The 26,913-nt window shown below is 46.7% G+C and overlaps 1 protein-coding gene across 5 annotated transcripts in view; it reads right to left on the reverse strand.

The window, feature by feature from the left end:
* The window catches only part of KCNH6 (potassium voltage-gated channel subfamily H member 6), a 125,430-nt gene that overhangs the window by 16,244 nt on the left and 82,273 nt on the right, over positions 1 to 26,913 (reverse strand). For all 5 annotated transcript variants that reach the window (XM_083469467.1, XM_083469471.1, XM_083469468.1 and 2 more), the window contains 3 exons: positions 10,873 to 11,298; positions 6,522 to 6,921; positions 5,198 to 5,397 (listed from right to left, as the gene is read on the reverse strand). In XM_083469467.1, coding sequence (XP_083325593.1) covers positions 5,198 to 5,397; positions 6,522 to 6,921; positions 10,873 to 11,298 — 1,026 coding nt within the window. The remainder of the gene's footprint in view (positions 1 to 5,197; positions 5,398 to 6,521; positions 6,922 to 10,872; positions 11,299 to 26,913) is intronic.

Genomic DNA, 26,913 nt, shown 5'->3' on the forward strand with positions numbered 1-26,913 from the left:
AATAGGTAGCCATTCCGGAGTGGTTTTTATTTTTTATTTTTTATTAAGGATCACAGAAACAAAGGGGAAAGGGCTGTCTGCCTTAGTTTTCTGTTAATAATTATTTTTGTCTTGTCTTCTTCTGTGCCAAGTTATATTTCTTGCTCATTGCTATGTCTTGTTGCAATGAGTTCCCTCAGACCAAGAATGCACTGCATGAAATTCTTTTTGTGGTTTCAATTTTAATTGTCGCAAACAAATTCCACGCACCTTCCAAATCTGTGCTATCACTCGCTATTTCAGCAAATCAGTTTCTGCAGTATATGGAAAGGGCCCGGCAGCTACAGTTTTACAACTTATTTAATTCCGATAGAGATCTCTGAGCAATATTGACAAAGATGGATGCATATGGTTCATCTTGACAATCCGTGGATTACAGGGGGAGGGGCATAATTGAGTAGCAAACTGGAATTAAGGTTTTCGGTTTAGTCAGTTTTCCAAGAGTTTGCTTAAAAGCAGTCCTTCCCAACCCGGTGCCTTCTAGGTGTGTACACACACACACACACACACACACCTGAAAACAACTGCAACAAACACACACAAAACAATCCAGATTAGTTCATTCAAAAAATGCTGCAAAATAAAGTGCAGAGTTATTCTGGCAAATTTAAACATCGCTGCTTTCCCCCACTTAAATCATACATTTGGAAGTCATAACTCAAGGTTTATCCCACAGCTTTATGGGAATGTGGTGGGAATGTAGAGAAGTTTAAAAAAAAGGGAAATGATATATAATGAATTGAAAAAAAAATGTTTAAAATGACATTTGTAAAAAAACCCAGAAGCATTTTTGTTAGGGATTGTAGGACAAGACTTGCCAAGAAAAACAAAGAACTTATTTATGCATGCTACAACAGAGGCAAGAGTCTTGTTAGCACAAGGATGGAAGAATGAGGAAATCCCAACGAAAGAACAGCGGCAAGAAAAATTGATGAGCTATGCAGAGCTGTCTAAATTGACATATAAACTGCGGGACAAGGACAACTGTGACTTTAAGGAAGAATGGGAGCTTTTTACAAATTACCTAAAAAGACAACAAAACGAACTGGATTCCTTGGCAGGTTTTGAATAAACACACACAAATTTATTGGTTGATAACATGTTAGATAGATAATGTAAGGATATGTACAATTTTATAACATGCAGAGAATAATATGTGCTGAGAAATCAGAGAGAGGAGCTGAGGGAATTCCCTGGTGGGGGGGAGGGAGGGATAGAAGGGAGGGTGGGGGGAAAGGGGGGGAGATAATGTATGTGATTATATGGTTTTATAAATTGTTATGTTGAAATTGCTAATAAATTATTTTTTTTTAATGCAGTTGGCATTATTACAGGGGATCTCCTTTGCTCCATACAGTGGTACCTCGGGTTACATACGCTTCAGGTTACATACGCTTCAGGTTACAGACTCCGCTAACCCAGAAATAGTACCTTGGGTTAAGAACTTTGCTTCAGGATGAGAACAGAAATCGTGCTCCGGCAGTGCGGTGGCAGCGGGAGGCCCCATTAGCTAAAGTGGTGCTTCAGGTTAAGAACAGTTTCAGGTTAAGAATGGACCTCCAGAACGAATTAAGTACTTAACCCGAGGTACCACTGTATTGCTGATGAATGCACTCCTTGTTCCCTCCAGATGTTTTGGACCACAATTCTAGACAGCCACCCCAACTAGCAAGATCATGGTATCTGGAGCTGCTGGGATTTGTAGCCCTAAACATTTGAAGTGGGGGCACCAAGTTGGGGAAGGCTGCCTTAGGTTGTAATGTGGAAAGTCCCCACCACCACCAAGTGAGAACTGCTTTGCCTTCCTTCAAGGGATGTGTAGTGACTCCTTCCTCTTCAAACACTACTCTGTGCTTTGCTATTGATCCCCTTCACTCCCTTTCCCAACAGACTAATTAAAATGGATTGAAGTTTATTTAGGCACCATCCTATTCCGTTTTTGCTTAGCAACCAGCCATGTGGAGGAAAAGCTAGATCAATAGGGCTTTGGAGCCTCTTCCTCACACCCAGGAAAAAACAGACCCAGCTTAGAATTATAGCCTTTAGGTTTCCACCACAATGTCATTCCTTGCGAACTGGCTCAACAAGGCATGTCTGCTTGACTGGGGGACTCTTAACATCACTTTAAGGTCCCCTCAAATTACGTTTCTCTGGCTAGGATTTGCAGCCACAATGGGAGGATGAAGATGCCGACTTAGTCCTCAGCTCCGGTTTGCTTCCAGCACTATTTATTTTGTTTGTTGCCAATATCCATCTTGTTACGTTTCAAGCCAATTCACACAATCAATGTGTGCGTAGTTAGCATATAGACTGAATAGATCTGGGCCATAGCTGTCAACTTACAGATTTGAAAATAAGGGACCAGCAGCCTCGAAAATAAGGGATCAGCAGCCAAAATAAGGGATTTTGCTTAGCTTATACATCAATCCACCACTGATGGAGCCATGCTGCTTTGGCTGCGACTGACTGTGTTTTGCAGGGGATTGGGTTACATGATCCTAAGGGTCTAGAACTCCGACCAAAGAAGAGTGGCAGGCAAAACTGATGAACGACGTCCAGATGGCAAAGCTTACAGGCAGAATTAGAAACCAGGAAGAGGACCTCTTTAATAAAGAATGGGGAAAGTTTATAATTTATTTGAAAAGCTATTGTCAAGAGTTACATACATTGGTGGGACTGACAGAAAACTTGTAGTAAATATTTGAACTATGGATCGACTGATTTATAAAAATAGAGTTATGAAAGGGATGCAGAGGGGGAAATCACTACATTAAGATGTTGCACTGGTTGGAGGGTATGCTAAGCAGCACGTCGGGGCTGCCGTCGTCCTGTCGCGAGGAGTTCCATCGGCCCTTCCCCGCCCAAGAGAGAGAGAGACGGAGCGAGAGAGAGAGACTCTCACCCATGCCGCCCGCAAGCCCAGCATGAGGCGGTTGCGGCACCGCCATGGCCGCTGAAGCACTGCCCTTCTGCGTCCCTCCCCATCCCCTCCTCTTCCTCCTCCCTCCGGCCGCCTCCTCAGCCGCTGCCACCACCTCCGGCTTCCCTGGCAGCACGGCGGAAGTCTCACAAGAGAGGGGCTGCCTGCCCGCCTGCCGCCACCCGTCTCCTCACGACGCACCCCTGAGGGGGAAAAGGGAGAGACGGAGACGCGGCAACTCGTGTGTGCGCTCTCTCTCATGGCGGAGGACCCCGAGCCGCTGCTTCCCTTCTGAGCCAGGTGGGCATGGAACCCGGGAAATTTAAGGGACATCATCAATAAGGGACAGCAGCGGGACACAGCACTGGGATATGGGAGTTTCCCGCCAAATAAGGGACGGTTGACAGCTATGATCTGGGCTGAGTTCCACACATACTGAAACCATCTTGCATCTTACTTCACACACCATTTCAGACATTACTACGCTGCTGCCAAACACGATGCTTGCGCAATAAAGGCCGACCAGGTATCAAGGCAGTTTTGTAGGCAAACGGCCTCCGAATTCAGCCTTGATCCATACAAGTGAACACAATCCACACATGTGAACTACATCATAGGCTTGTCCCTACAATGAGTACAAACGCAACCTTTTAAAGGTTTTAGGACACGTGCAGATTCCATTGTTTCTAAACTTCCAATTTACATCCGATAGAAAAACAGTTTAATAAGCCTTTCCTTTTATTTTATTTTATTTTTTAAAAAATGGGAGAGCTGCAGTTTGATGAAATGATTTTTAACGGATTGAGTACACAAGTTTTGGTTGATTAACTGATCTGCCAATTTTGCACACAAGATTTATGTTGTAAGATGCATACCTGTACAAGGGAAGGATGAACGCTTTCTAAGGTGGTGCTTGCTGTATGCACTTTTTATAAACCTTTGTATTAAATAATGTATAATATATAATATTTAAAATCTTCTGCCCAGTCCTACAAAAGCTGGAAAGAATTCTAACCGAGTAGACCATTGGATCAGTTTTCATCCCAGCTGGCCATTGTAACAACTTTGGAACTTTAAGAACTAGTGTTATGGAGTTTGCGTTTTCCCTCTTCTTTCCTCTTCTCTTTTTAAATTTTGCCCTATGCCTTTTTATTGTAGGCCTCAGGTTAGGGGCTGTCTTTCTTTCATTTTCTTTCTTTTTTGTTCATTGGTCTGTAAGCTGCCCTGGGGGGTCTTTTTTGATTGAAGAGCAGCATAAAAATGCTTAAAGCAAATAAGCCAACACAACGTGGCTTACTTTTTAGTAGACACACGTAGGATTGTACTTTGGATGCTGCTGCCAGACTACTTCATCTTTTAAGGGTCAACAAACGTATCTGATTTGCATGCATAAATGTACAATTTACAACACAGTCCTTCAAGTGGCAATCTCTGAGACCAAGCATTTGCCCCTTAGCTGCCTTGGGGTGCTTTCTCTGAAGTGAAAAAGCAGTGTGGAAATGTAAAAAAATCCTCTTCTCAACACCAAATCACAGAGGACACCCCACCACACACAGTCTTCTGTTTTTGACTGATAAATAAATATTGCTTTATTTTTTTGCTGTCAATCTTGTGAGAATTTTCTGCCCTGGCTGTCAAGTATTACACTTTATGAGAATATGCCGTATTTTTTTGCTCCATAAGACGCACCTGACCATAAGACGCAACTAGTTTTTAGAGGAGGAAAACAAGAAAAAAAATATTCTAAACGAAACAGTGGATGTATGATTATTGTGGTTCATGCTGTGGCCACAGACATGTGATTTGACGGTGAGTTTGGGGTAGCCCAATGCAAAAATCCTGAGAATCCATGTGGACCCGTGCTTTGTAACCACGTTTTTGCACCATTACATGATCTGTTTTCGCCCCTGGGCAATTTGGCTCCAGGGACCATGCATTTGCTCCATAAGATGCATAGACATTTCCCCTTACTTTTTAGGAAGAAAAAAGTGTGCCTTATGGAGCGAAAAATACGGTACTTTATGAGATCTTTGGGAAGCAGACTGGACAGCCAAGGAGTTCCGGCCAATCTTGTGAAGGAAGGAACCCGGGTAAAATCCAGGTGTATTCTGAAATTTGCAGAACCCTATCTACCTAGCTATCTTAGGCTGTCTATCGAGCTGTCCAGTTACATAGCTAACCATCTCTCATCTCCAAGGCCAGGTCTTTGCTACACGACCTACATCATCTTTGACTCACCGCATTCATGTCGATTCCATTGGTGTAGGACCAAGCATGCTGGAAATACTCCTCAAGCCGCTGGCGCAGCGGGTTCGGGATTTGGTGGAAGCGGATGAATTCCTTCACCCTCAGCATCTGGGTATGGTAGCGAGCCGTGCCCGAGTACAGGCGCTGTATGATGGCAGAGACATTGCCAAAAATGCTGGCGTACATGAGAGCTGAAACAAGAGGACATGGGTAAGCATTAAGGGGTGAAGGGACCATTCTTTGGGATGGTGGTACCCGAGTGTGAAGTGTTTGAGCCCCACCTCAACATGCATTATAGGCATGTATTGCCTACAATATTTTACTGATGACACTGTCCTGAGCACTCACAGATTCATCAGGAGCTCACTTGTGAACACTAAGAGAGATGGTGGATCATTTTTTTAAAGATTGGAGTACTCAGTGTTCATGTTTGTTTGGGAGCCATGCTGCCTGATCTGGAAGCCTAAACCAAGGGTAACCAACTTCCACCATCTCAATTCGAAAATGTCTACTATTAACGTAAGGCAAAGCTGGAAAACCTGTTCCCCTCCAGAAGTTGTCGAAGCCCCATCCAGAATAACCAATGGTCAGGGATGATGGACCCTGTAGTCCAATAACATCTGGAGAGTACTGGCTACTTCTGCACCAAAGCTTCATCACAGATGTTTGGAGAGAGTTCTTGGTCCCTTGTTCATCACCAAAAGGGAAAGGGGAGGGGGGAAAGGGCTCATATTTGCATAACAATTGCTATGTGTAGATATAAAGGTAAAGGGACCCCTGACCATTAGGTCCAATTGTGACCGACTCTGGGGTTGCGGCGCTCATCTCGCTGTATTGGCCGAGGGAGCCGGCGTACAGCTTCTGGGTCATGTGGCTAGCATGACTAAGCCGCTTCTGGCGAACCAGAGCAGCACACGGAAACGCCGTTTACCTTCCCGCCGGAGTGGTACCTATTTATCTACTTGCACTTTGATGTGCTTTCGAACTGCTAAGTTGGCAGGAGCAGGGACCGAGCAACGGAAGCTCACCCCGTCATGGGGATTCGAACCGCCGACCTTCTGATCGGCAAGCCCTAGGCTCTGTGGTTTAACCCACAGCGCCACCCGTGTCCCATGTGTAGATATATGCTTATGGTAATTCAGAAATCTTTTTTGCCTGGCTGGGATAAGTCCTTAACTTCTTACAGTGACTCTTGATTTCCCAGATGGAAAGTCTACTGGGAGCAGGTAAAATTTATATTCAGAAAGGAATGTGACCCAGGCAGGAAAATCCTCCGTCACCCCTGGGTCAAGGGGAAGGGCTCAGAAGCACTTACACCCAATCAGCATGACACAGATGGAGAAGATCTTCTCAGAGTTGGTGTTTGGGGAGACATTGCCAAAACCCACGCTGGTGAGGCTACTGAAGGTGAAGTATAGGGCTGTCACGTATTTGTCCTTGATGGAGGGGCCAGAAGAGAGGTCGCTGTCGTTGTAGCGCTTGCCGATCTGGTCGCCAAGGTTGTCCAGCCACCCAATCTTATGCTCCATGTAGGGCCGCTCCACGTTGCCAATCGCGTACCAGATGCACGCCAGCCAGTGGGCGATGAGGGCAAAAGTGCACATGAGCAGGAAGAGCACAGCCGCCCCGTACTCAGAATAGCGGTCCAGCTTGCGGGCAACTCTCACCAGGCGCAAGAGTCGCGCTGTCTTCAGCAACCCTATCAAGGTGGTTGTCTGGAGAGGGGATGAAGAAAGAAAGAAAGAGAGAGAGAAAGAAAGAGAGAGAGAGAGTAACAAGACATTTGAATACTATTTGCAATTTTTAAAAAAGTGTGAGAGTAACAGGAAGGTGTTGAATCTGAAAACTATCTGCCAATCTCCCATTCCCACCACCCTTCTGAGTAATACCCCTCCCCACCTTCTCACTATATAGAAGGATCTGGCAACTTCTGTTTCAGTGTATCTGAAGAAGTGTGCATGCACACGGAAGCTCATACCAAGAACTAACTTAGTTGGTCTTTAAGGTGCTACTGGAAGGAATTTTTTTTATTTTGACTATGGCAGACCAACACGGCTACCTATCTGTAATCTGAAAACTGTAATGCAAGAAGCACCATGACTACACCAAAACAGAAACCATTACTTTAGAAGAATGGCAGATGAAGATGTTGGAGTTTTTGGAGCTGGCTGACCTGACTGGAAGAATCCACAATCAGAAAGAAGAGGAGTACCAAGAAGATTGGAAGAAATTTAAAGACTATTTAGCTAAATATTGTAATATAAGATAATGAGAAGGTACTTGAAAGTATCTGATAGGCCTAGGACTGAAACAAGAACGTTGTATAGTAATATGGATTTAAGTTAAAAAAGAAAAGAGATGAAGGTAGTTAGTTAAAGGAGTTAATTGTATTAGAAAGAGGATTTTGGAGAACTGTTACAAAGGAGATACAATGAAATTCAGTTAGGGGGAATGGAGGAAGTCAGACTACAATGAAAGTTAACTTGGATTTTGGAAGTAATCACTGTTTATATTCTTTTTTCTTTTTCTTTTAGTATTATAAGATGTTCTGTTTTATATTTTTAATATGTTATACTTGTTATAAATGTGGAAAATTAATAATTTTTTTTTGAAAAAACCCCAGAAACCATTACTCTACAGTCACTATGGTGTTTTATTTCTCCTAAAGTGAAGTGTATTATAAGCCCCACTTCATTTATTTCCCCTCCATTTCTTAATGCATCTTTGTGCAGACTTTATTATGATACTCCTGCAACCACTTCTTGAGCCCCAAATCTACACTTTTGGGAGTTTTATGGCTCTTTCCAACAGGGGAAACACACACACAACAACCATGGATAAACTTACATTAAAAAAAAATAATCACGGAATTCTGGTCTTACTTGGCACATTCTGCCTGAAACCATTTACAGGTTCCAGAGGGCCCCAAAGGCTTTGCTACTCCTATCCATAGACCATAGGACTGCACTCCTGACCTCCTGCTGGACACACTGCTGTGTTTATCTGGAGAGAGATGGGGAAGAGCAAAGCAGGGGTGGAGCCAATCCAGTACTCCTATTGCTGTGCCCACACCATGCTGACCTCCCAGCATTTTAGCCCCTGCCCCTCTTCCTCCAGGTAAGCAGAGCAGTGTGGATGATTGGAAGCCACTTTGTTCTACTGATATAACTGGCATGGAACTCTGGGAACAGGATACCTGAAAATTTGCATTCTCCTGCATATACGGCTGCCCAAACCTTGCCCCCAAATTCTTTTCAGAGGGTCTATGTCGGATTCCCCCCACCAAAGTGAAGTGAAGCAGGTGGCTAACAGGATAAGTGCCTTCTTTCTTGGTGGTGGGGTCCCCCCCCCACTTGTGGAATGCCTCTCTGGCCATTCTGGCCCCAGGGGAAAATTTCTGTCATTCTCTCAGACCTTTAAAAACAGACATACAGTGGTACCTCGGGTTAAGTACTTAATTCGTCCGTTCTTAACCTGAAACTGTTCTTAACCTGAAGCACCACTTTAGCTAATGGGGCCTCCCACTGCCGCCGCGCCACCGGAGCACGATTTCTGTTCTCATCCTGAAGCAAAGTTCTTAACCCGAGGTACTATTTCTGGGTTAGCGGAGTCTGTAACCTGAAGCGTTTGTAACCCGAGGTACCACTGTACCTGTTTTTGCCATTTTGTAATTACTTTTCTCATCTGGTTTTGCTCTCCTCTATTGCAAACATTTAGGCTGCAAGTTATGGTGTTGATATTCAGCTATTGGACCTGCGTTTTAATTTTATCATGTCATTTTATGTTTTTGAGACCCTTAGAGAAAAAAATGTCATTGGATGGCCTTATATAAATATAGCAAGTTGGCAGCAGAGCATTCCTCAGCATGGTGGCAGCGGCGAGTGAACTTGTGCATTGCCCATCACTTCCAAAGCCCTATTTTCCCATGCTGGCCAGGGCAGGAAATGGGGACCTGTCTTTTTTTTGTCCCAATGGATCTCTGCTTTGTAAAATTTTCCCCCTTGAAACCACTGGGGGATGAGGGATTAACTCTACCATCTCCAAGGTGGAATTGCTGGTGATGAGACCAGCCTGGGGCCTCTCAGATGAATGAAGGCAGCTTGGTCCTGCCTCTGCCCCATCCCCAGAGTGCCTTGTTCCAGGGTCTAATGCAAGCTCTTGCTGATAAAGACACAATATGTGGTGGGTGCCCAATATTATTTGAGTGAGGATATCAGGAACCTCCACGTGTCTCCTCACTTGTGAAGCTCTTCTCCACTGGAAGAGAGGCACTCCTGCCACATCCTATTCCCCTCCAGCCAATGGATCTGGGAATTTGGATTGCTGTACAGTATGTACTTAGGGACGTGGGTGGCTAAACCACCGAGCCAATGGCTTGCCGATCAGAAGGTCGGTGGTTCGAATCCCCATGATGGGGTGAGCTCCCGTTGTTCAGTCCCTGCTCCTGCCAACCTAGCAGTTTGAAAGCATGTCAAAGTGCAAGTAGATAAATAGGTATCGCTCTGGCAGGAAGGTAAACGGCGTTTCCGTGCGCTGCTCTGGTTTGCCAGAAGCGGCTTAGTCATGCTGGCCACATGACCCGGAAGCTGTACGCCGGCTCCCTTGGCCAATAAAGTGAGATGAGCACTGCAACCCCAGAGTCATCCGTGACTTTACAATATGTGATTACGGTGGTGAGAGTTTTATATGCACAAAGATAGAAAGACTCATCGTTACCAACCATGGAGGAATGGTTACTGAAATTATTAGGCTTAGCAGAGATGGCAAGAATGGCATGTTTAATCAGAGAAGAGTCATTGTCAACATTTACTAAAGATTGGAAACCTCTCATAGACTTTTTGCGTGAAAAAGAAAACGAAATAATGGCATTTGGGTTTGAAGGTTGAAGATAATGTTGGTTTATAGAAAGTAGTCTTGCTGGGTATTATATTGGAGTGGATGTGTTGAATAATGTTCATATACAGCTGACAGATAAAGAATCTTTAGTTTCTTTCTTTCTCTCTTTAAATCCTTCTTCTATCTCTATCTCTTTCTCTTTCTCTCTCCCCCCTTCTTTTTTCTTTCTTTTCCTCAGGATCTATGTTTTATCTACATTAATGTTTTAGTCTGGACAAAGAAGATATTTGATAATAATCTTTGTAAATAATATTTTTTACAAAATCTAATAAAATTTATTTTAAAAAGTAAAGAACAGTGGTACCTCGGTTAAGTACTTAATTCATTCCGGAGGTCCATTCTTAACCTGAAACTGTTCTTAACCTGAGGTGCCACTTTAGCTAATGGCGCCACTGGAGCACGATTTCTGTTCTCATCCTGAAGCAAGGTTCTTAACCTGAAGCACTATTTCTGGGTTAGCGGAGTGTGTAACCTGAAGCGTATGTAACCTGAGGTACCACTGTAAGTGTGTTAGGTGCCCTTCACGCTGAAGCCTAGAGAACTCTTGATAAACAAGAGCTCCTTTCCACACAAGATTTCTGTGATCCCCCTAAAGATCCACGGGGGATATGTGTACAGCCAGCTTTGTCCCACCCCAGTCCCCACCCCCTAAGTATAGGGACATCTCTCTCAGAACAACACTCCTTCACAGTTCCAGTGTGTGCACCCAACTTTTCTCCAAAATGTGAAGGCAAAATAGTGCGGACGAATAAAACCGCTGTCCGCCTTACCTCATCTGATCCAGAGCGGAAGATGAGCAAGTCGAAGGGGATGGCAGCCACCATGTCGATGAGAAACCAGCCTTTGAAGTAGTGGATGGCGATCTTTGCTGGGTGGCTTACTACCTCATCGTTGATATTGACATAAGTGGTGCGGAAGTTGATGATGATGTCAACGATAAACATGATGTCTACAATGAGGTCAATGATGTAGAGTGGGTCGCATGAGTAGCCGCAGTCCGAGCGATTCTCCTCCTGCTCTTCGTTCAGCAGGAAGGCGGCAGAGTAGGGTGTGAAAACGGCCGTGTAGATGACCAGCAGGAGGATCAGCCAGTCCCACACGGCCTTGAAGGGGCTGTAGTGAAGGATGGTCCATCGGTGGATGCGTGGTGCCTGCAGCTTGTACTCAGGGAGGACATCGGCTCCCAGGGACAGGACCTGCCAGGAAAAACAGACATCACAGAATTGTAGAATTGGGAGGTACCCCGAGGGTCATCTAGTCCAGCCCCCTGCAATGCAGGGATCTCAGCTAAGGCATCTAGGGACAGGTGGCCATCCAACTTCTGCTTAAGAACCTCCAAGGAAGGAGAGTCCACAACCTCCTGAGGGAGACTGTTCCGCTGTTGAATGCTCATCAGTGAGTGATGTGAACTATAGATGGCAGCTGTGAGGATCCATATAAAACAGGCACATTTGCGCCATAGTACAGTTTGTGTGTCCTGCACTGGGTGTGTGAGTGTGTTCCAGTCTTTGGAATCTGACATACACTTGCAGATCAAGAGCAAATACTGGAAAACAGAAGCGAAATATGTGTCTCTGTGTAGAAAAGGGCCATAAGAATGGAATGCTTCTTCACCATTTTCTTAAAAATAAAACAAAATCTTATTTTCCATGCTAAACATTTAGAAGAAGAAGAAGAGTTTGGATTTGATATCCCACTTTATCACTGCCCGAAGGAGTCTCAAAGCAGCTAACATTCTCCTTTCCCTTCCTCCCCCACAACAAACACTCTGTGAGGTGAGTGGGGCTGAGAGACTTCAGAGAAGTGTGACTGGCCCAAGGTCACCCAGCAGCTGCATGTGGAGGAGCGGAGACACGAACCCGGTTCCCCAGATTACGAGTCTATCGCTCTTAACCACCACACCACACTGGCTCTCTTTAGACCTTATATATATATAGAGAGAGAGAGAGAGAACCTAGTCTCACCCTAGAAAGCATGAGGTAAAAATAATGCAAAGAAAGAAAAGAAGTCCTCATTCCCATCCCTCTGGAAGACCTGCCAAATAGCCTCTCCAGCTTCTAAAACTTGCCTACCGAATACTGACTCCTTTATTTCAATGTACGGTATATTGAAAGAACTCAAGGGGAGCGGGTGGCGTTGTGGTCTAAACCACTGAGCCTCTTGGGCTTGCTGTTTGGAAGGTTGGCGGTTCAAATCCCCACAATGGGGTGAGCTCCCGTTACTCTGTCCCAGCTCCTGACAACCTAGCAGTTCAAAAAGCGAGAGTAGATAAATAGGTACCACTGCAGCTGGAATGCACTCTGGTTTCTGTCACTGTGTCCTGTTGTGCCATAAGCGGTTTAGTCATGCTAGCCACATGAACCGTAAAACTGTGGACAAACGCCATCTCCCTCGGCCTGAAAGCAACCCCATAGTCGCCTCTGACGGGACTTAACTGTCCAGGGGTCCTTTACCTTTTCTTTTTACCTATTAGAAGAACAGCCACCCAGAAATGTATTTTGCCCCCCTTGGCCTGCGCCTTTGGTGGGGGTCAACCTAGCCAACCCCTGGGTATGTTCCTGCAGCCATCCACCCCAAGCCAGATTAGTAGATCCATCTTTTGGTCCCAGTACCACAGCTGCTTCCATAACCACATGGCGGTTGTGATCTGACCTACTTTCTTCCAGTAGCAAACTGAAAGGCACAAAGACGTCATTAGTCACAAAAACTAACACAGCGACACCAGCAGTCATCCCCGCAGCTTCCCCAGCATCTTTCTGCCATATACCAAGTCCTCAAGACCTTTGCCGGCTATGACCCCAAATATCACTACTCAGGAAATTCACCTGAATGGAAGTATGGAGGCCAGTTTGCACCCTCTGGATGGATGGCTCTGTTAGTTTCTCTTTTTTCCAATCTCCGGTTCGGTTTACTACATTTCTACATCAGTTTGCAATTAAAAACAACAAGAACTCCTCATGAAAATCCACCAGCATGTGAGTTTCCCCTAATATACACAGTTTTGTACACAAATTTGCCACATATGCACATGTCTGCAAACCATTTCCCCTAACAACACACACTTTTGTATGTTCATATTTTATGAACAGAATATGCAGGTTTTTTGTATGCGGTTGGAGAACTGGGTACCGAAATTTGGAAAAGGGTAAATATTGAAAGACAGGTGCATTTTGATTCTATCTTGTTTCAGGAAGTGGGATTTAGTTAGCCTCTTCCTTTTTCCCACTCCCTGCAGAAGCACACACCCAAGTATCTGTGTGAAGGGAATAAACCATTTGCAAGGAAAAGAGATGGGAGTCCTGGTGAACAAAGCGGGAAAGGATAGTCATGGGTTGGCAAACTAAGGCCTGGGGGCCGGATCCAGCCCAATCGCCTTCTCAATCCAGCCCACGGACAGTCCAGGATTCAGCATTTTTTACATGAGTAGAATGTGCCCTTTTATTTAAAATGCATCTCTAGGTTATTTGTGGGGCATAGGAATTTGTTCATTCCCCCCCCCCCAAAAAAAATAGTCCGGCACCCCACAAGGTCTGAGGGACAGTGGACTGGCCCCCTGCTGGAACAGTTTGCTGAATAAAACTTGAATAAAACATTGGTGGGGCCCAGGTAAACCCTGCCCCACACAATCAATCACAAGACACGGCACACACACAACATTTGAATGGCAATTCCCATCAACTTTTGGTGGCGGCCCCCTCAAATACTTTATGGCGCCGAAGGGAACTTAGCCCCTAGGAGTTGGCTCCAATGATCACATTGGTAGCTCACTAGGGAAATCCAACCCAATCTGGTTTAAAAAATTACTCCCAGAAGATAGGGATGTTCTCTCTGGATGTAACTGGCAAATTGACATGTTTTTGTTTTGTTTTGTTTGTGTTTACTGTTTTACTGTGGGAAAACCAATAAAATACATTTTTTTAAAAGTCCTCTCTGGAAAGCAAAACCTCCTCTAGGTGGAAAAAGGGAATGATATCAGAAATAGAACCCAGATCTCTCTCCCGTAACAAGCACCCTGACCATATACAGTGGTGCCTCGCAAGACGAAATTAATTCGTTCCGCGAGTTTTGTCGTCTTGCGTTTTTTTTTGTCTTGCGAAGCACGGTGTCGGGAAAGTTTTGGAAAAGCTTCAAAAATCACCAAAGTCTTTAAAAACCTCAAAAAAGGCTACCACACCGCGTTCTATGAGTTGCTCCTCGAAGTCAAGTCGCAACTGTATTAACGGTGTTAAGAAAAAGGAAACAAACTTGCAAGACGTTTCCGTCTTGCGAAGCAAGCCCATAGGGAAAATCGTCTTGCAAAGCAGCTCAAAAAAACAAAAAACCCTTTCGTCTAGCGAGTTTTTTGTCTTGCGAGGCATTCGTCTTGCGAGGTACCACTGTACAGCCTCAAGAGCCTGCGGTCAAGATAGAAGGCAGAAGAAAAACACACCATGGTCTATTTGTGTCCTAGCCACCAAGATGAACTCTTCTGTACCATCTAACCACATGCGCAGAACCAAAGCTTAGCAATGTGGAACAGCAAAGACGCAGCACACAAAAGATAGCCATGGTCTCTCATGAGACAAAGTTGAGGGGAAACATGTAAACACGCCTGAGGCTTTGTAGGTCTGTAGCCTGGACCCACAGCCAGGTGATTGACTCAAACATGCCTCAAAATGGCTTCCATTTTACCACATCTCCCTGACGGGTGTTTTATTGACTGCAAGTCGGTTTGCCCCTCCTTAGGTAGGTGGCTTTGCAGGTGGGCCCGGGGCCTTCATTGTGAACTGGTCTATTGCAGACCAGATCACCCTCCTGCTGCCAAATCAGTCAATGGCGGCATGAATTTGGGGGCAGTGGCCTGGGCACAGGAACAACTGACCAATAATGGGATAAATCCCCGGCCTGTGGGGCCTTTCACCCTCTCTCTTGCAGTGCCAGTTCTTCCACCCACCCTCCCGCAAATTAGGGGGGGGGTTTGCGGATGGTACGACCTTGCTAGGGACAAAGTCAGTCGCCTGTTTTAGGGGCCGAGAAAAAAGCACACCAAGAACTCAGCACACCAAAAGAGAAAAAAGCACACCAAGAACTCAAGTTTCAATAGTGGGAGTGGTCCCTACTTGCAAATCAATAGTCAATAGTAACAAAAACTAATCCATTCAAAGGTATGTATTCTGACAAGGATTACAAACTCAAATAGCGATCACAAACTCAAACTCATAAAGATATGTATAACACAATAATTCATTACAGAATTAGAGATAAGAGTTTATGAGTAGAGATAAGTTCATGTTAGTCCATAGTCAGATTCGATGTGGAGGTCTTAGTTTCAATCATTGAGCAGAAGTCAGAAATCAATTATGGATTAGAAACCAGGACAGGGCCCTGTTTTGATGTATTCAGTGGTGTGCTTTTTTCTTGGTATATTTAATAACGAGAACTCCAACTTATTTAACGTTTGTTTTAGGGGCCGGGCATGTTTTTTTCCCATCTGGAAAATTGGCACCGCCATTTGGGTTTTCACCTACCTCAAAGCAATCGCCACAACTTTGTAAGGCGGATAGGCACTGGGTAAGCCTAATCTTGGTTGGAGGGGAGGTTGTAGCCTCTGCCTGCCCCTCCATGGTTAAGGGTATCCTGTTGAAAGGATCCAGGAGTAGTGGCTTCTGTCCGATGCCCAGATGGGGGCTAGGGGAGGCAATGGGTTTTCCCACAAGTGCCAATGGAAAATTCCTTTCCAGGACTAATAAGTCACTGAGGTGGGGTGGGGTAGATTTTCATGGGGACCACGACAGGAAGAAAAAGTATTCCTTCCTCTCACCATGCACTGTGGTCCTGATCCTGATCATCTTCTCTTGCACTGCAAAAATCTAGACTTCTCAAATACAATCATGCATTTAACTTCACATCTAATAGTTTCGCACTCACTGTAGGACATTTTCTGTCAAAAAAGCACGTTCAAAAGTTGCAGAACACAGAACTTCTCCAGGTATTTGGTGCAATCTGGGGGTTTGCCAAGCCTGGGAATAAAGAGGGCACGAACTTTGTTTGCCATCTCTTGAAAGCATATTTATTCACCTAGGCCACTGAGAGTTATTGATACCTGGCCTTGAGAACTGTTCTGCTTACTGACTTCATGGCTGCATTTTAATCTGCCCTTCTTGTAATTTGTTTTTATTGGTTCTGTGTTGTGTTTATTGATGGTCTTTTAAGGCGGCAAGCTGCCTTGGAATCGGTACAGAAGGCAGTTTATAAATGTTGAAAAATCAATAACGTAACTGAAAGGATAATGCTCCTTTTGCAGTGCAGCCATTGGCTCTCCCTTTCTCCTCACTTCCCCATATTTCTCCTGCATCCCTTTCAAGTGAAATAAACTGATGAATGCTTGAAGACACACAAGAGTGAGGTCAAGGAGCAAACCAACTTTGTGAAAACCTTCCATTTCCTTATCCAGGAAGTTCAAAGTGCTTGCTTGGGTGGAGGATGACTCCCACACAGTTGGCTCTTGTCACATCTGCTGCTCTGTCAGTCATTCTGGGGTTGCACCATTGAGGGCACTCATGCGCAGGGGCCACATGGTGGGAGCCAGTGAACTCATGATGGGGACACACAGCCCCAGCACACTCAACCTCCATCACCGAGCAGCCCAAAGTCAGGCCAGGCACAGAGAGAGCTAATACACAGCCATCACTTCCGCAGCTTGTCCAGCCCTGGGGTTTCTGAACTGGAGCTGCTGCAGCCACATCCCCACCTTCAGCTGACTACTATCAGCTCCCTTCCCTCCAGATGCCTCCTTGAGAGAAGGGCCTTACTCCCGATGAAACCATTAAACTGGACGGGTCCTTGCCTGTAATTGGGCACATCTCCAGATGGGCCTGGTTTCCATCTAACACATGACCTGTCCCTCGGGCTGGGCACCCATTCAGCTTCAAAGTCAGAGGCAGAACTAACCTTGGGTGTGAACAGTCTTGCTACAGGACCCTTGTCGCAATGTGTAGCCTGACCCAGGCTTGATGTAAGACATGCTCCTCCTGGCCCTCTTCTGGTGAGGAATCCCTTGGCTGAGGTAGGCAGAGGACTTTGTACACACATCCACACAGTGACATAGCATGGGTGGCCAATGCCCGGGACCATGTGAAGTGGGCTGGGAGGGAGGGAGGGAGGAAAACAGCTGGAGTATGCCTAACGGCGTCTGCGTCACCACCCAGAAGATCACAGCCACAGAGATGAAAATAAGAGTTGTTCCATTGTTTGGATAGGTTAATTCCTGGTTCACATGGAGGCAGCACAGGGTGTTGAAATTCTGCACATCTAACAATTTTGCATCCAGGGCAACCACCCTTTTGCTCCTCTCCAAGCTACGCCACTGCCTCCACATCCTATACAGCTGCCACTACCTATCGGGTAACTTGCCTTGCAAGTCCATCTCTGCTCTGACAAGTGGGGGTGTCAAGACAGAACATTCCAAACGAGTAAAAAAGGTGTTACTCACTTTAGAAACTTAAATATGCTTTTATGGTGTATGTACCCATGTAAGTAATTATGCAGGTTCTTACTTTACCGTAGGCCTATAATGCCTGCATCAGCACTCTATATAGTGTTATACGTTTGTAGGTGCCGAACCCCTCAGATCCCTGGATCCAGTAAGTGTTTGAAGCTAACCAAGCCAGCCTAGCTTCCCGAACCCCTGGATTCAGCGAATGTTAATATATAAGCCAGGCTAGCTTCCTGTTGAGGCGATTGCCTGGGTGATGGGCCATTCAGAGAACAAGAGGAAAGAGGGCTCTGTGCTCACTTAGTTAGTGGGCAGGGCAAAAACTGGGGTTTAGAGCAGAGTTTGCAGTTATAAGCGCTAGAAACTGGAGGGGAAAGGCAGCAAGCTGGAAAGGCAGAGAGCAAGTCATGCCTAAGACCATTTTGGGGGGTTGATGCTGCAAACCCCTCCATCATAGGCTCAGGTTGTGTGTGTGTGTGAAGGTAAAGGTAAAGGGGCCCCTGACCATGAGGTCCTGTTGTGGCCGACTCTGGGGTTGCGGCGCTCATCTCGCTTTATTGGCCGAGGGAGCCGGTGTGTGTAAATAAACCATATATCATAAAGACACCACAGTCTGTGCTGTGCCTCATTTCCAAAAGTAAACATGAACCCTGGGTAAGTGCCTGGAACCCGAGACTCTCGCACCGTTTGAAGACTGAGGCAGCAAGCAACAATAATTTATAAGCTTTCTACTGAACCGTCCTCAAATAATGTGCTATGTGTAATATGAATCAATGGCAAGTGGCATGAGCGGGGAGTTAATGCGCAGCTCAGAACAGAACATGCTGCTAGGAAGCAACAGGCAATGTTAGCTTAATTCCAAAGTGCGGTATTCCAACCTTTCAAAATGAAGTTGGCCAAGGATGTCCAGCTTGGTCTCTGCAAAGTGTGATCTCAGTCTGGAAGATCATGGGTTTTACAGGACACTCTGCTGACAGCCTATGGTCATGATAACAAAGTGTGTGAAAGAAGCAGGCTTCAGCAGCAGACCTCCTGATAGCTGAATAATAGAATTGTAGAATTGGAAGGGACCATGAGGGTGATCTAGCCCAACCGTCTGCGATGCAGGAATCCTTTGGACCCACGATCCTCAGATTACAGTCTCAAGCTCTACCGACTGAGCTATTCCACAGGGAAAGAGTATAAGAGAAGCAGGGTCTGGTATGTTTTCAAATTGGATGGGTTCATGCAATCGATCCAATTTGACCCTGCTTCTCTTATACTCTTTCCCTGTGGAATAGCTCAGCATGAACCATGTCCTACTGCATTGTGGGCAGTATGAGAAAGCAAGGGATCAACTGATCAAACCCTTACTAGCAAATTTGCCGGGAAAATCTGAAGCCTCCCATATTAAATACCTTCTGGAGGATAGGTCAAATGATATTACACTGACCGTGGGAAAGTTTCTTTTGGAGGTCACAAGAAACAAAGACCATCATTCTCTAGACCAGAGGTTAGCAACGTAAGGCCCATGGGTCACAAGCGGCCCATGGAGGTGGTTTAACCGGCCCATGGACCCGCACTGTCCACTCGGGGACCCCTGCTGTCTGCTCAGTTGGCTCCCGTGCGCTGCGCTAAACTGGCGTGGAGCAGAGTGGTGACCGCCTTCCGCAACACTGGCTGGCTTCCCATTGGCTGCAGGAAGCTCCTGCAGCCAATGGGAAGCTGCGTATGCCTCCTCCGTGCCAGAAGCAGCGCCGGAAATAGCGTTTGCACATGCATGCTCACACATTCCAGCCCACCGCGGCATCTGCAGGACCGTGAACCGGCCCAAGCCGCAAAAACTTTGCCAACCCCTGCTCTAGACATAACAAAATGACTACCTCGGTCTCTTTCGCCTGTTGCTTGGTTGTTTTAACTGTGTCTTGTTTTGAAACTGTTTTGTGGGTCTATGGACCGCAATAAAGATATTTGATTTGTGATGGACTACATGGAACTGGCAGAAATGACTGGCAGAATCCGAGATAAGGGAGAAGAGGTGGTGGAAGAAGACTGGAAGAAATTTAAAGACTACTTGCAGAAATACTGTAAAATTAATGAATGTTAAAGGGATGTTGGATTGAAAATAAGCGGTATTGGTAAAAAAAGATTAACAAGAATATATAAATACGGATTGACAATGGTTGAAAATATATAGTTATAATAGGTTAAGATATTGAGTAAAGATAAATGATAGAGGGTAAGGATTTGCTGAATTAACCATGTGAACTGGAATACAAAAAAGGGTGTGTGTGAGGAGGTCAGGAAACAAGTAAATGAAATATAAGATATGAAAATATTGATTTCTTTTTAACTTTTTTTTTTTTACTTTTTATGTATTTTGTCTTTGTATTTTTGTATCTCTTTTTCTTTTATTATTGTTATTCTTTTTTATTTCTTATTTTTAATTTTGTAACCTTTTGTTGTCTGTAAAATTTCAATAAATATCATTTTTTTAAAAAAAAGATATTTGATTTGATTTGAATTGAATTGGATGGGGGACTTGCATTGAGATTCCTGCATTGCAGAGGGTTGTACGAGATGACCCCCAGGGTCCCTTCCAACATAGAAGAAGAGTAGAAGAGTTTGGATTTGATATCCCGCCTTTCACTCCCCTTCAGGAGTCTCAAAGCGGCTAACAATCTCCTTTCCCTTCCTCCCCCACAACAAACACTCTGTGAGGTGAGTGGGGCTGAGAGACTTCACAGAAGTGTGACTGGCCCAAGGTCACCCAGCAGCTGCATGTGGAGGAGCGGAGACGCGAACCCAGTTCACCAGATTACGAGACTACCGCTCTTAATCACTACACCACACTGGCTCTCAATAGAATTCTGTGGGTATTTAAGAACCCAAACAGAAGACAGGATGTTTTCTCAGGGGAGCTCTGCATCCAACCAGGAGCATCATAATGCATCTGATGTCACAGCACCACTCCTTCCTCCTCCTCCTCCTCCCTTTCGGAGGACCAAACAGTTCTGGAACGAGGCATCCTTGTGAGCCAATGCCTACTTGCACGCAGGGCCAGCTCAAAGACATTTTGCTGCCGAAGGTGGACAAGACGGTGCTGCTCCAATTCCTTGTACAAAAACCAATGGGACTAAAAGCTGAATTTTAAGAAGAAGCAGCGCCTCCTACTGCATCTAGGAGCAACAGGCTAGCTAAGGAGATGCAAGGCATGCGCACTGCTAACCTCCCAAATCTCGCCGCTGCTCCATGTTTCCCAGCACCTGCTGCCTGAGGCAACTTGCCCCCTCTGCCTAATGGGAGGGCTGGTGCTTCTTGTCAGCAAGGCAGGGAATGGACAGGGCTTGACTCTGATACAAAAGTGCCAGGGACTGGCAGGGCTCGGCAGAGTTGGTGGAAGAGGTAGCAATTTATGGGGGTTTGTGCCTCCTGTGAGCCAGGAACCGGATCTGGAGGATGGGGAGGGGTCTGAGCAGTTGGAGAGAGGGGAGGGAGAACAGGGAGCACTAGGAGGAAGATATGGTGCCTGGAGGAGGGGGAAGTGGAATCCCCTTCATCCCCACCCCCATTGTTCCCCAGGACCAAGAGGGACTTGAAGAGGCAGGAACAGCACAACTTCTGTGTTGAAGGAGTAGCAGCTTGTGTGCGTGTCAGGGACTGGACTGAGGAGGAATGGTGGGAGCTGCCCCCCCTTGTCCTGAACCTTCCCAAGGGCAGGAGGACAGTATTGATTTAGAACAGTGGTTTGCAGAGGGGCATAGTCCAGAGGGGAAAAGCTGGGAAATACTGGGTGACAAGCAGCTGGAAGAGGAAACACCAGGAGAGAGACAGCTGGCAGATTCAGTGTCCTTGGAAAGCATTCCTGACCCCCTTCGCCTAAGACTAGACGGGCTTTGAGAGTGATAGAACAGAGAGCGCAGCGGCAACAAGCTCAGATTACCCGACATAGGAGTGACGTAGATTAATGGGCACGGAGGGAGTGAACCTTTACTGGGAGCAACGCCATTTCTAGAGAGATATGCATTCCTTTGTCCCTCGCTGTGATTATTAAAGAAACTAACTGGTAAGAACACTCCTTTCGTTTGATCTGCTTATTTACTGCCACCGGGGGAGGGATCCGATTCCCAGAAGCCTGACAGTGCACTTGTGCTGTTGGAAGAAGGTACTTAAGTTTTGGGTGGAGGCGTGGCCACCCGTTGCTCCAACAGCCCAGCTCGGCACATAAGCCCAGGAAGGACTTAGCAAAGGGTGGGTCTTCTTTTAACACCACAACATGCCTGCCAGTATAGATTTATCATTCCCGTTAGAATCCCAGCAAACTGGACTTAAGTCTCCCATGTGAAAACAAACCTTTCATCTAAGGCACGGGTGTCAAACACAAGGCCCGCGGGCCGAATCCGGCCCGCCAGACCTCGTCATGTGGCCCGTGGCATCAAGGGCGAGGAAGCCTTCCCTGCCTGCTTGCAGACAGGGCTCCAATCGACGCACCCCGTCGGCCCTGCCTACCGGCCGGTCCCTCAACTTTCGCCTGCCTCGCGGGCCGGGCAAAGAGGCTTTCTGCTCGCTCGGTCCAGTCCGGGGCTCGCTGCGGAGGAGGCGGTCCCGCGAAGCCGAGCTCGGAGCCGGCTGCCTCCGCCCCTCGGAGCCTCCCAGGCGCGGCTGCTCGAGGGGGCGGGTCGCGCGCGCGGCAACTTTTGGAGCCTGAGGGAGCTGCGGAGGCTGGCAGCGAGGGCAGGGAGCGAGAGCCACGCTTGGGACGCCGCTCGCTCGGGCCGCAAGAAGAGGCCACTGCGGCGCTGCAGCTGTCGAGGAGATGGCCGGGGCCGCGGGCGGCGGGGCCAGGGGCTGGCTGGGGTCCCCCTGGTGGGCGGGGCCGGCAGGCAGGGAAGGGAACGCGGAGGCAAGTGGAGAGCGGGGACCCGGCGCAGGTCTTGCCACAGGCGGCGCGCCCCGGCTGGGCTGGGAGAGGCGAAGCTGCTGCCGGTTCGGCTGCACAGAGTGGGGTGGAGGGAGCCGGGCGAGCTTGCGGTGTGCCACACCGCAAAGCAGGGGCGCCTCCCACCCCGAAGAGGACCGCGCCAGCATCTGGGCAGCTGGAGCAAAGTGCGAGCCTGCCAGCAACTTGGCTGCGGGAGCCTGGCTACGAAACACCGCCCCCCTCCCCACGCCAACACATCGGCTTTCTCCGGGCCGGAGGACTTGGCGGATAGCCCCCTCCCCAGGAGCAACTGCAGCAGCTCGGGGCCCCAGCAGGACATCCTGGCCACCCGCACCCGCAGTGCCGCTGGGGCTCCCTTGCAGGGAAGAAACTGCTGCTGTGCAAACTGCAGCTCCGTATCCTCCGACTCCTGAGTGCGGCGGCAGGGCGGGGGGAGGCAAGATTTGCTTCTGCTCTGCTCTGTTGGGACAGGCTCCTGTCTCCTCCCCGTTGGAGCTCCAGTCTGCCTGGAAGCCCATCTCGTCATCTTTTTAAAAAATCATTATTATTTCTTCTTCTATTCTTATTTAAAATCGTACTGGAATAGGTATATTAAATAGTGTATAGGTTCAAGACAACACACACCAGTGCCTAAGGAAAAATAACTTTGATAAAGTCCTACAGATACAACCGGCCCTTTGAGGGTGAACAAACTGCTGATGTGGCCCCCCGATGAATTTGAGTTTGACACCCCTGATCTAAGGGCTTATCCACCCTTGTTTTTGCTCTGCCGCATTCCCCCGGGGAAAACCTGGGGTTCAGCGCTGAATTGGAACAAACAACAATCCGTTTTTCCGCGGATGGCCATTTGTTCCAATTTAGAAATAATCCATGTTTTTTCCAGGGGAAAGCAGTGGGGCAAAGACAAAACTACTTGGGCCCATGCGTAGAAAGAATGGGATGAGAGGGAAACCGCTCGGATGGGCCCTCTGTCACCAGGTTCCTAAAATGTAAGCATTCTCCTTAGTTTAAGACATTGCACCTACCTTCCTGCAACAGCGAGCAAGTTTACAAGCTATGCCAATTGTCTCAAGGCTCCAAATTCTCAAGAGCTCAAAAGTGAGTTTCACATACTCTTTGCAAAACTCCAGTTAACCTTTAAAAGCAGAGCTAATTGTAGATTCATTTTTCATGGCAATTGCATTATTTTTTAAGGTGCGAACAACAGCTGGGGCAGTGAGTCATGCAGTAGTCCAAGGTGGATTTGTGAAATAACATTTGTTTTGCTTTTATTTATTTTTTTGATAATTTTACAAATTAAATTTCATTTATAACAATCCAATAAAAGCCACATTAGTACAATACCAATTATAATACTATGAAAAAAGTCATGTTTTCCATTTATTTTTAAGGCTTAATTTGTGGCCTCTTATTGCTCAGGAGATGGGGGAGAGGGTAAACGCCAAGCCCCAAGAAACTGGTGTATAGCAAGCACATATGGCAAACCTTTCTGAAATATCCCACAGGTTTGCCCATCACTGTCTGTATCCTATAGATGTGTGCACATAGTTACTGGGTCCAGGGAAGTACTTGGAGAAGGAACTTTCCGTAGAGGTGAGCGAGAGGAGGAAGGCAGTGTGGACCTAAATAAAGTTATTCCTGATTGGATTTACTTGAAAGGCTTGGAGTCTGATTCGAAGCAAAGCAACCTGCTCAGGAACAACACAGGAAGTTCACAAGGAACACACAACAGCGTTCTCCATCTCCAACTGTTAAAACCCCCAGGCTGTTCTGACCATGAATACCATTACAAAAGTTGGGTGCTTCCCCTCTTTATGCCAGACGGTGGCAAGGGCCCAGGCACTCACCCAGGGTCTGTGTTCCTTTGGAGGATTGAGACACAGCAGAGACTGTCATAGCTTTCAGAAATTTATATATTTATATTTATATTTATATTTATATTTATATTATTTATATTTATATTTATATTTATATTTATATTTATATTTATATTTATATTTATATTTATATTTATATTTATATTTATATTTATATTTATATTTATACCCCGCCCTCCCCAGCCAAGACTGGGCTCAGGGCTGCTAACAACCAGTAATAAAAACAAGTTGATTAACATACAATTTAAAAAACAAGATTAAAATACAACATTAAAACATTAGGATGCAGCCTCTTCACAGGAGGAGAAAGGGAAAAGAAAGAGGGGGAGGGAATCAAACTGATTCTAAGCCAAAGGCCAGGTGGAACAACTCTGTCTTACAAGCCCTGCGGAAAGAGATCAGATCCCTCAGGGTCCTGGTCTCATGAGACAGAGCGTTCCACCAGGCCGGAGCCAGTGTTGAGAAGGCCCTGGCTCTGGTTGAGGCTAATTTAACTTCCTTAGGGCCCGGGACCTCTAGGGTGTTGCTATTTATGGACCTTGAGGCTCTCCGTGGGGCATACTAGGAGAGAGGGTCCCGTAGGTACGAGGGTCCCAAGGCCATGAAGGGCTTTAAAGGTCAAAACCAGCACCTTAAATCTGACCCTGTACTCCACCGGGAGCCAGTGCAGCTGGAAAAGCACTGGGTGAACATGCTGCCATGGCAGAGACCCCATGAGGAGCCTCTCTGCAGCATTCTGCACCCGCTAGAGTTTCTGGGACAGCTTCAAGGGCAGCCCCGCGTAGAGCGAATTACAGTAGTCAAGCCTGGAGGTTACTGTTGCATGGATCACTGTGGACAGGTCGGGGCGGGAAAGGTAATAAATATGGTTTATTCGCCTATTTACACCTTCAGTCTGCCTGGAGCGAGTCTAGCATCTTACAGCATGGTCATTTCAGGAGGGGGCCTGACTGGGATCATAATGCCAAGAGTCTCCCTCTTGTAAGAGTCTTAAGGCAGAAGCCAAGAGGAGGTAGCAGACCATCAGGAGAGGCTCCTTTAGTGCTGTGCAGTTATTGAATTGGACAAAGGCTTACTGGGAAGAAGAAACATAACTATGTCTGATTCCCCATCACTGGGGGAATACCAGTTGCTACCCAGGTTTGCCTGAATCCCTAGATGAAACAGGGGTACCTTGCCTTCATACAGATTTTTCTTATGGGCCAACACAGCTAACCTTTACTTTTTAATACTGCCTTCCTCTTATTTCAGAATGAAAGAACTTACATTCATGCATGAGTACAAGAGGGATGGTCTGCTTACGATTAGTTACTCAATAATACCAACAACCTAGAATATCCTCTATGACTACCTCTAGCCCACAATCCTGACCTATTTTTGCACACATCTTACTTGCGCAAGGCCATATTGATTTGTTTGGTATTTTGGCGCAACACTACAACTCATGGTTGAGTGACCCCTGCAGTGGCGTAGCGTAGTGGGGAGCGGGCAGGGGGCCATGGCCCTGGGTGCAAAATTCGGAGGGGGTACAACCAGGCGACCCCATGCAGGCCCCAGCTTCCAAGGGGAGCCTCGCCCTGGCGAAGGTGGTAGAGCAGCTCAGGCCCACAGCAAATGGGTACAGATGGAAGTAGGCAGTGTGGCTTGGCCCAGAACTCCTCTTTGCAGGCACCAGGGGGATTTGCCTGCCAAGGGCCACATCGGCCGGCCGAGCTCCCCTCTGTGTGGGCAGGCAGGCAGGCAGTGCACCATAGCCCCGCTTTGCTCTGGTGGAGGTCCTCCAGCAGCATCAGCAGCTAACCCACTGCGGGTGTCGGCAACCCACACTATGCCACTGGACCCCTGTACCTGATGAGACCCATTTTGCTCAGCATATGCCACAAACCAGGGTGGCGCAGAGCACCAGGAAAAATCCTATCCTTCTCCACATGAACATGAGCCCTCCTTGCAGTGGCAACATGCTCTGATGAGAAGCCTAAGTATTAATTTAGGAAAACACAAAAATACTGAGTGACAAAGCTGGGTGTTAAGAAACAGGTTGTGTCACTGCAATGGCTGAAGAAACAGCATTGCACTGCATTTTGCAGGTAGATTATTCCTCCGGTATGCAGCAAGAGTAAAATACCGGTAACTTCTTCCTGTTGGGTCTGCAGTCAAGTTCAGATCCCATCCATGAAAATGAGATGGCTCCTCTCTCAGTCTCTCATACAAGCATACACGTATATGCAGGAGACATCGGACTGCAAAGGGCATTTGGTAGCCTGGTAGAGATTAATCAAAACCAATCAATCACTGGTCTCTGGATTGAGAGGAAAGCACCAATCAAGAGACAAGAGGCCAGCTACGTGGCTCTTGAGGGAGGGGCCAGGGAATAGGAAAAAGTGACCAAAATCCAATTGTTCCAAGAGGCAGTGGGAAGGTTGAGTGCGCAAGTGCTGTGACAAACCCTGGAGATGGGAGTCATGGAGGTCTGGGAAGCCGGGCAACAGATCCAAGATGTTCATAACGAGTTAGCCAAATTCTGAACACAAAAACCTCA

This window comes from Podarcis liolepis (genome assembly GCF_965112155.1).
Source record: "Podarcis liolepis genome assembly, chromosome: 13".
Classification (NCBI taxonomy): Eukaryota; Metazoa; Chordata; class Lepidosauria; order Squamata; family Lacertidae; genus Podarcis; species Podarcis liolepis.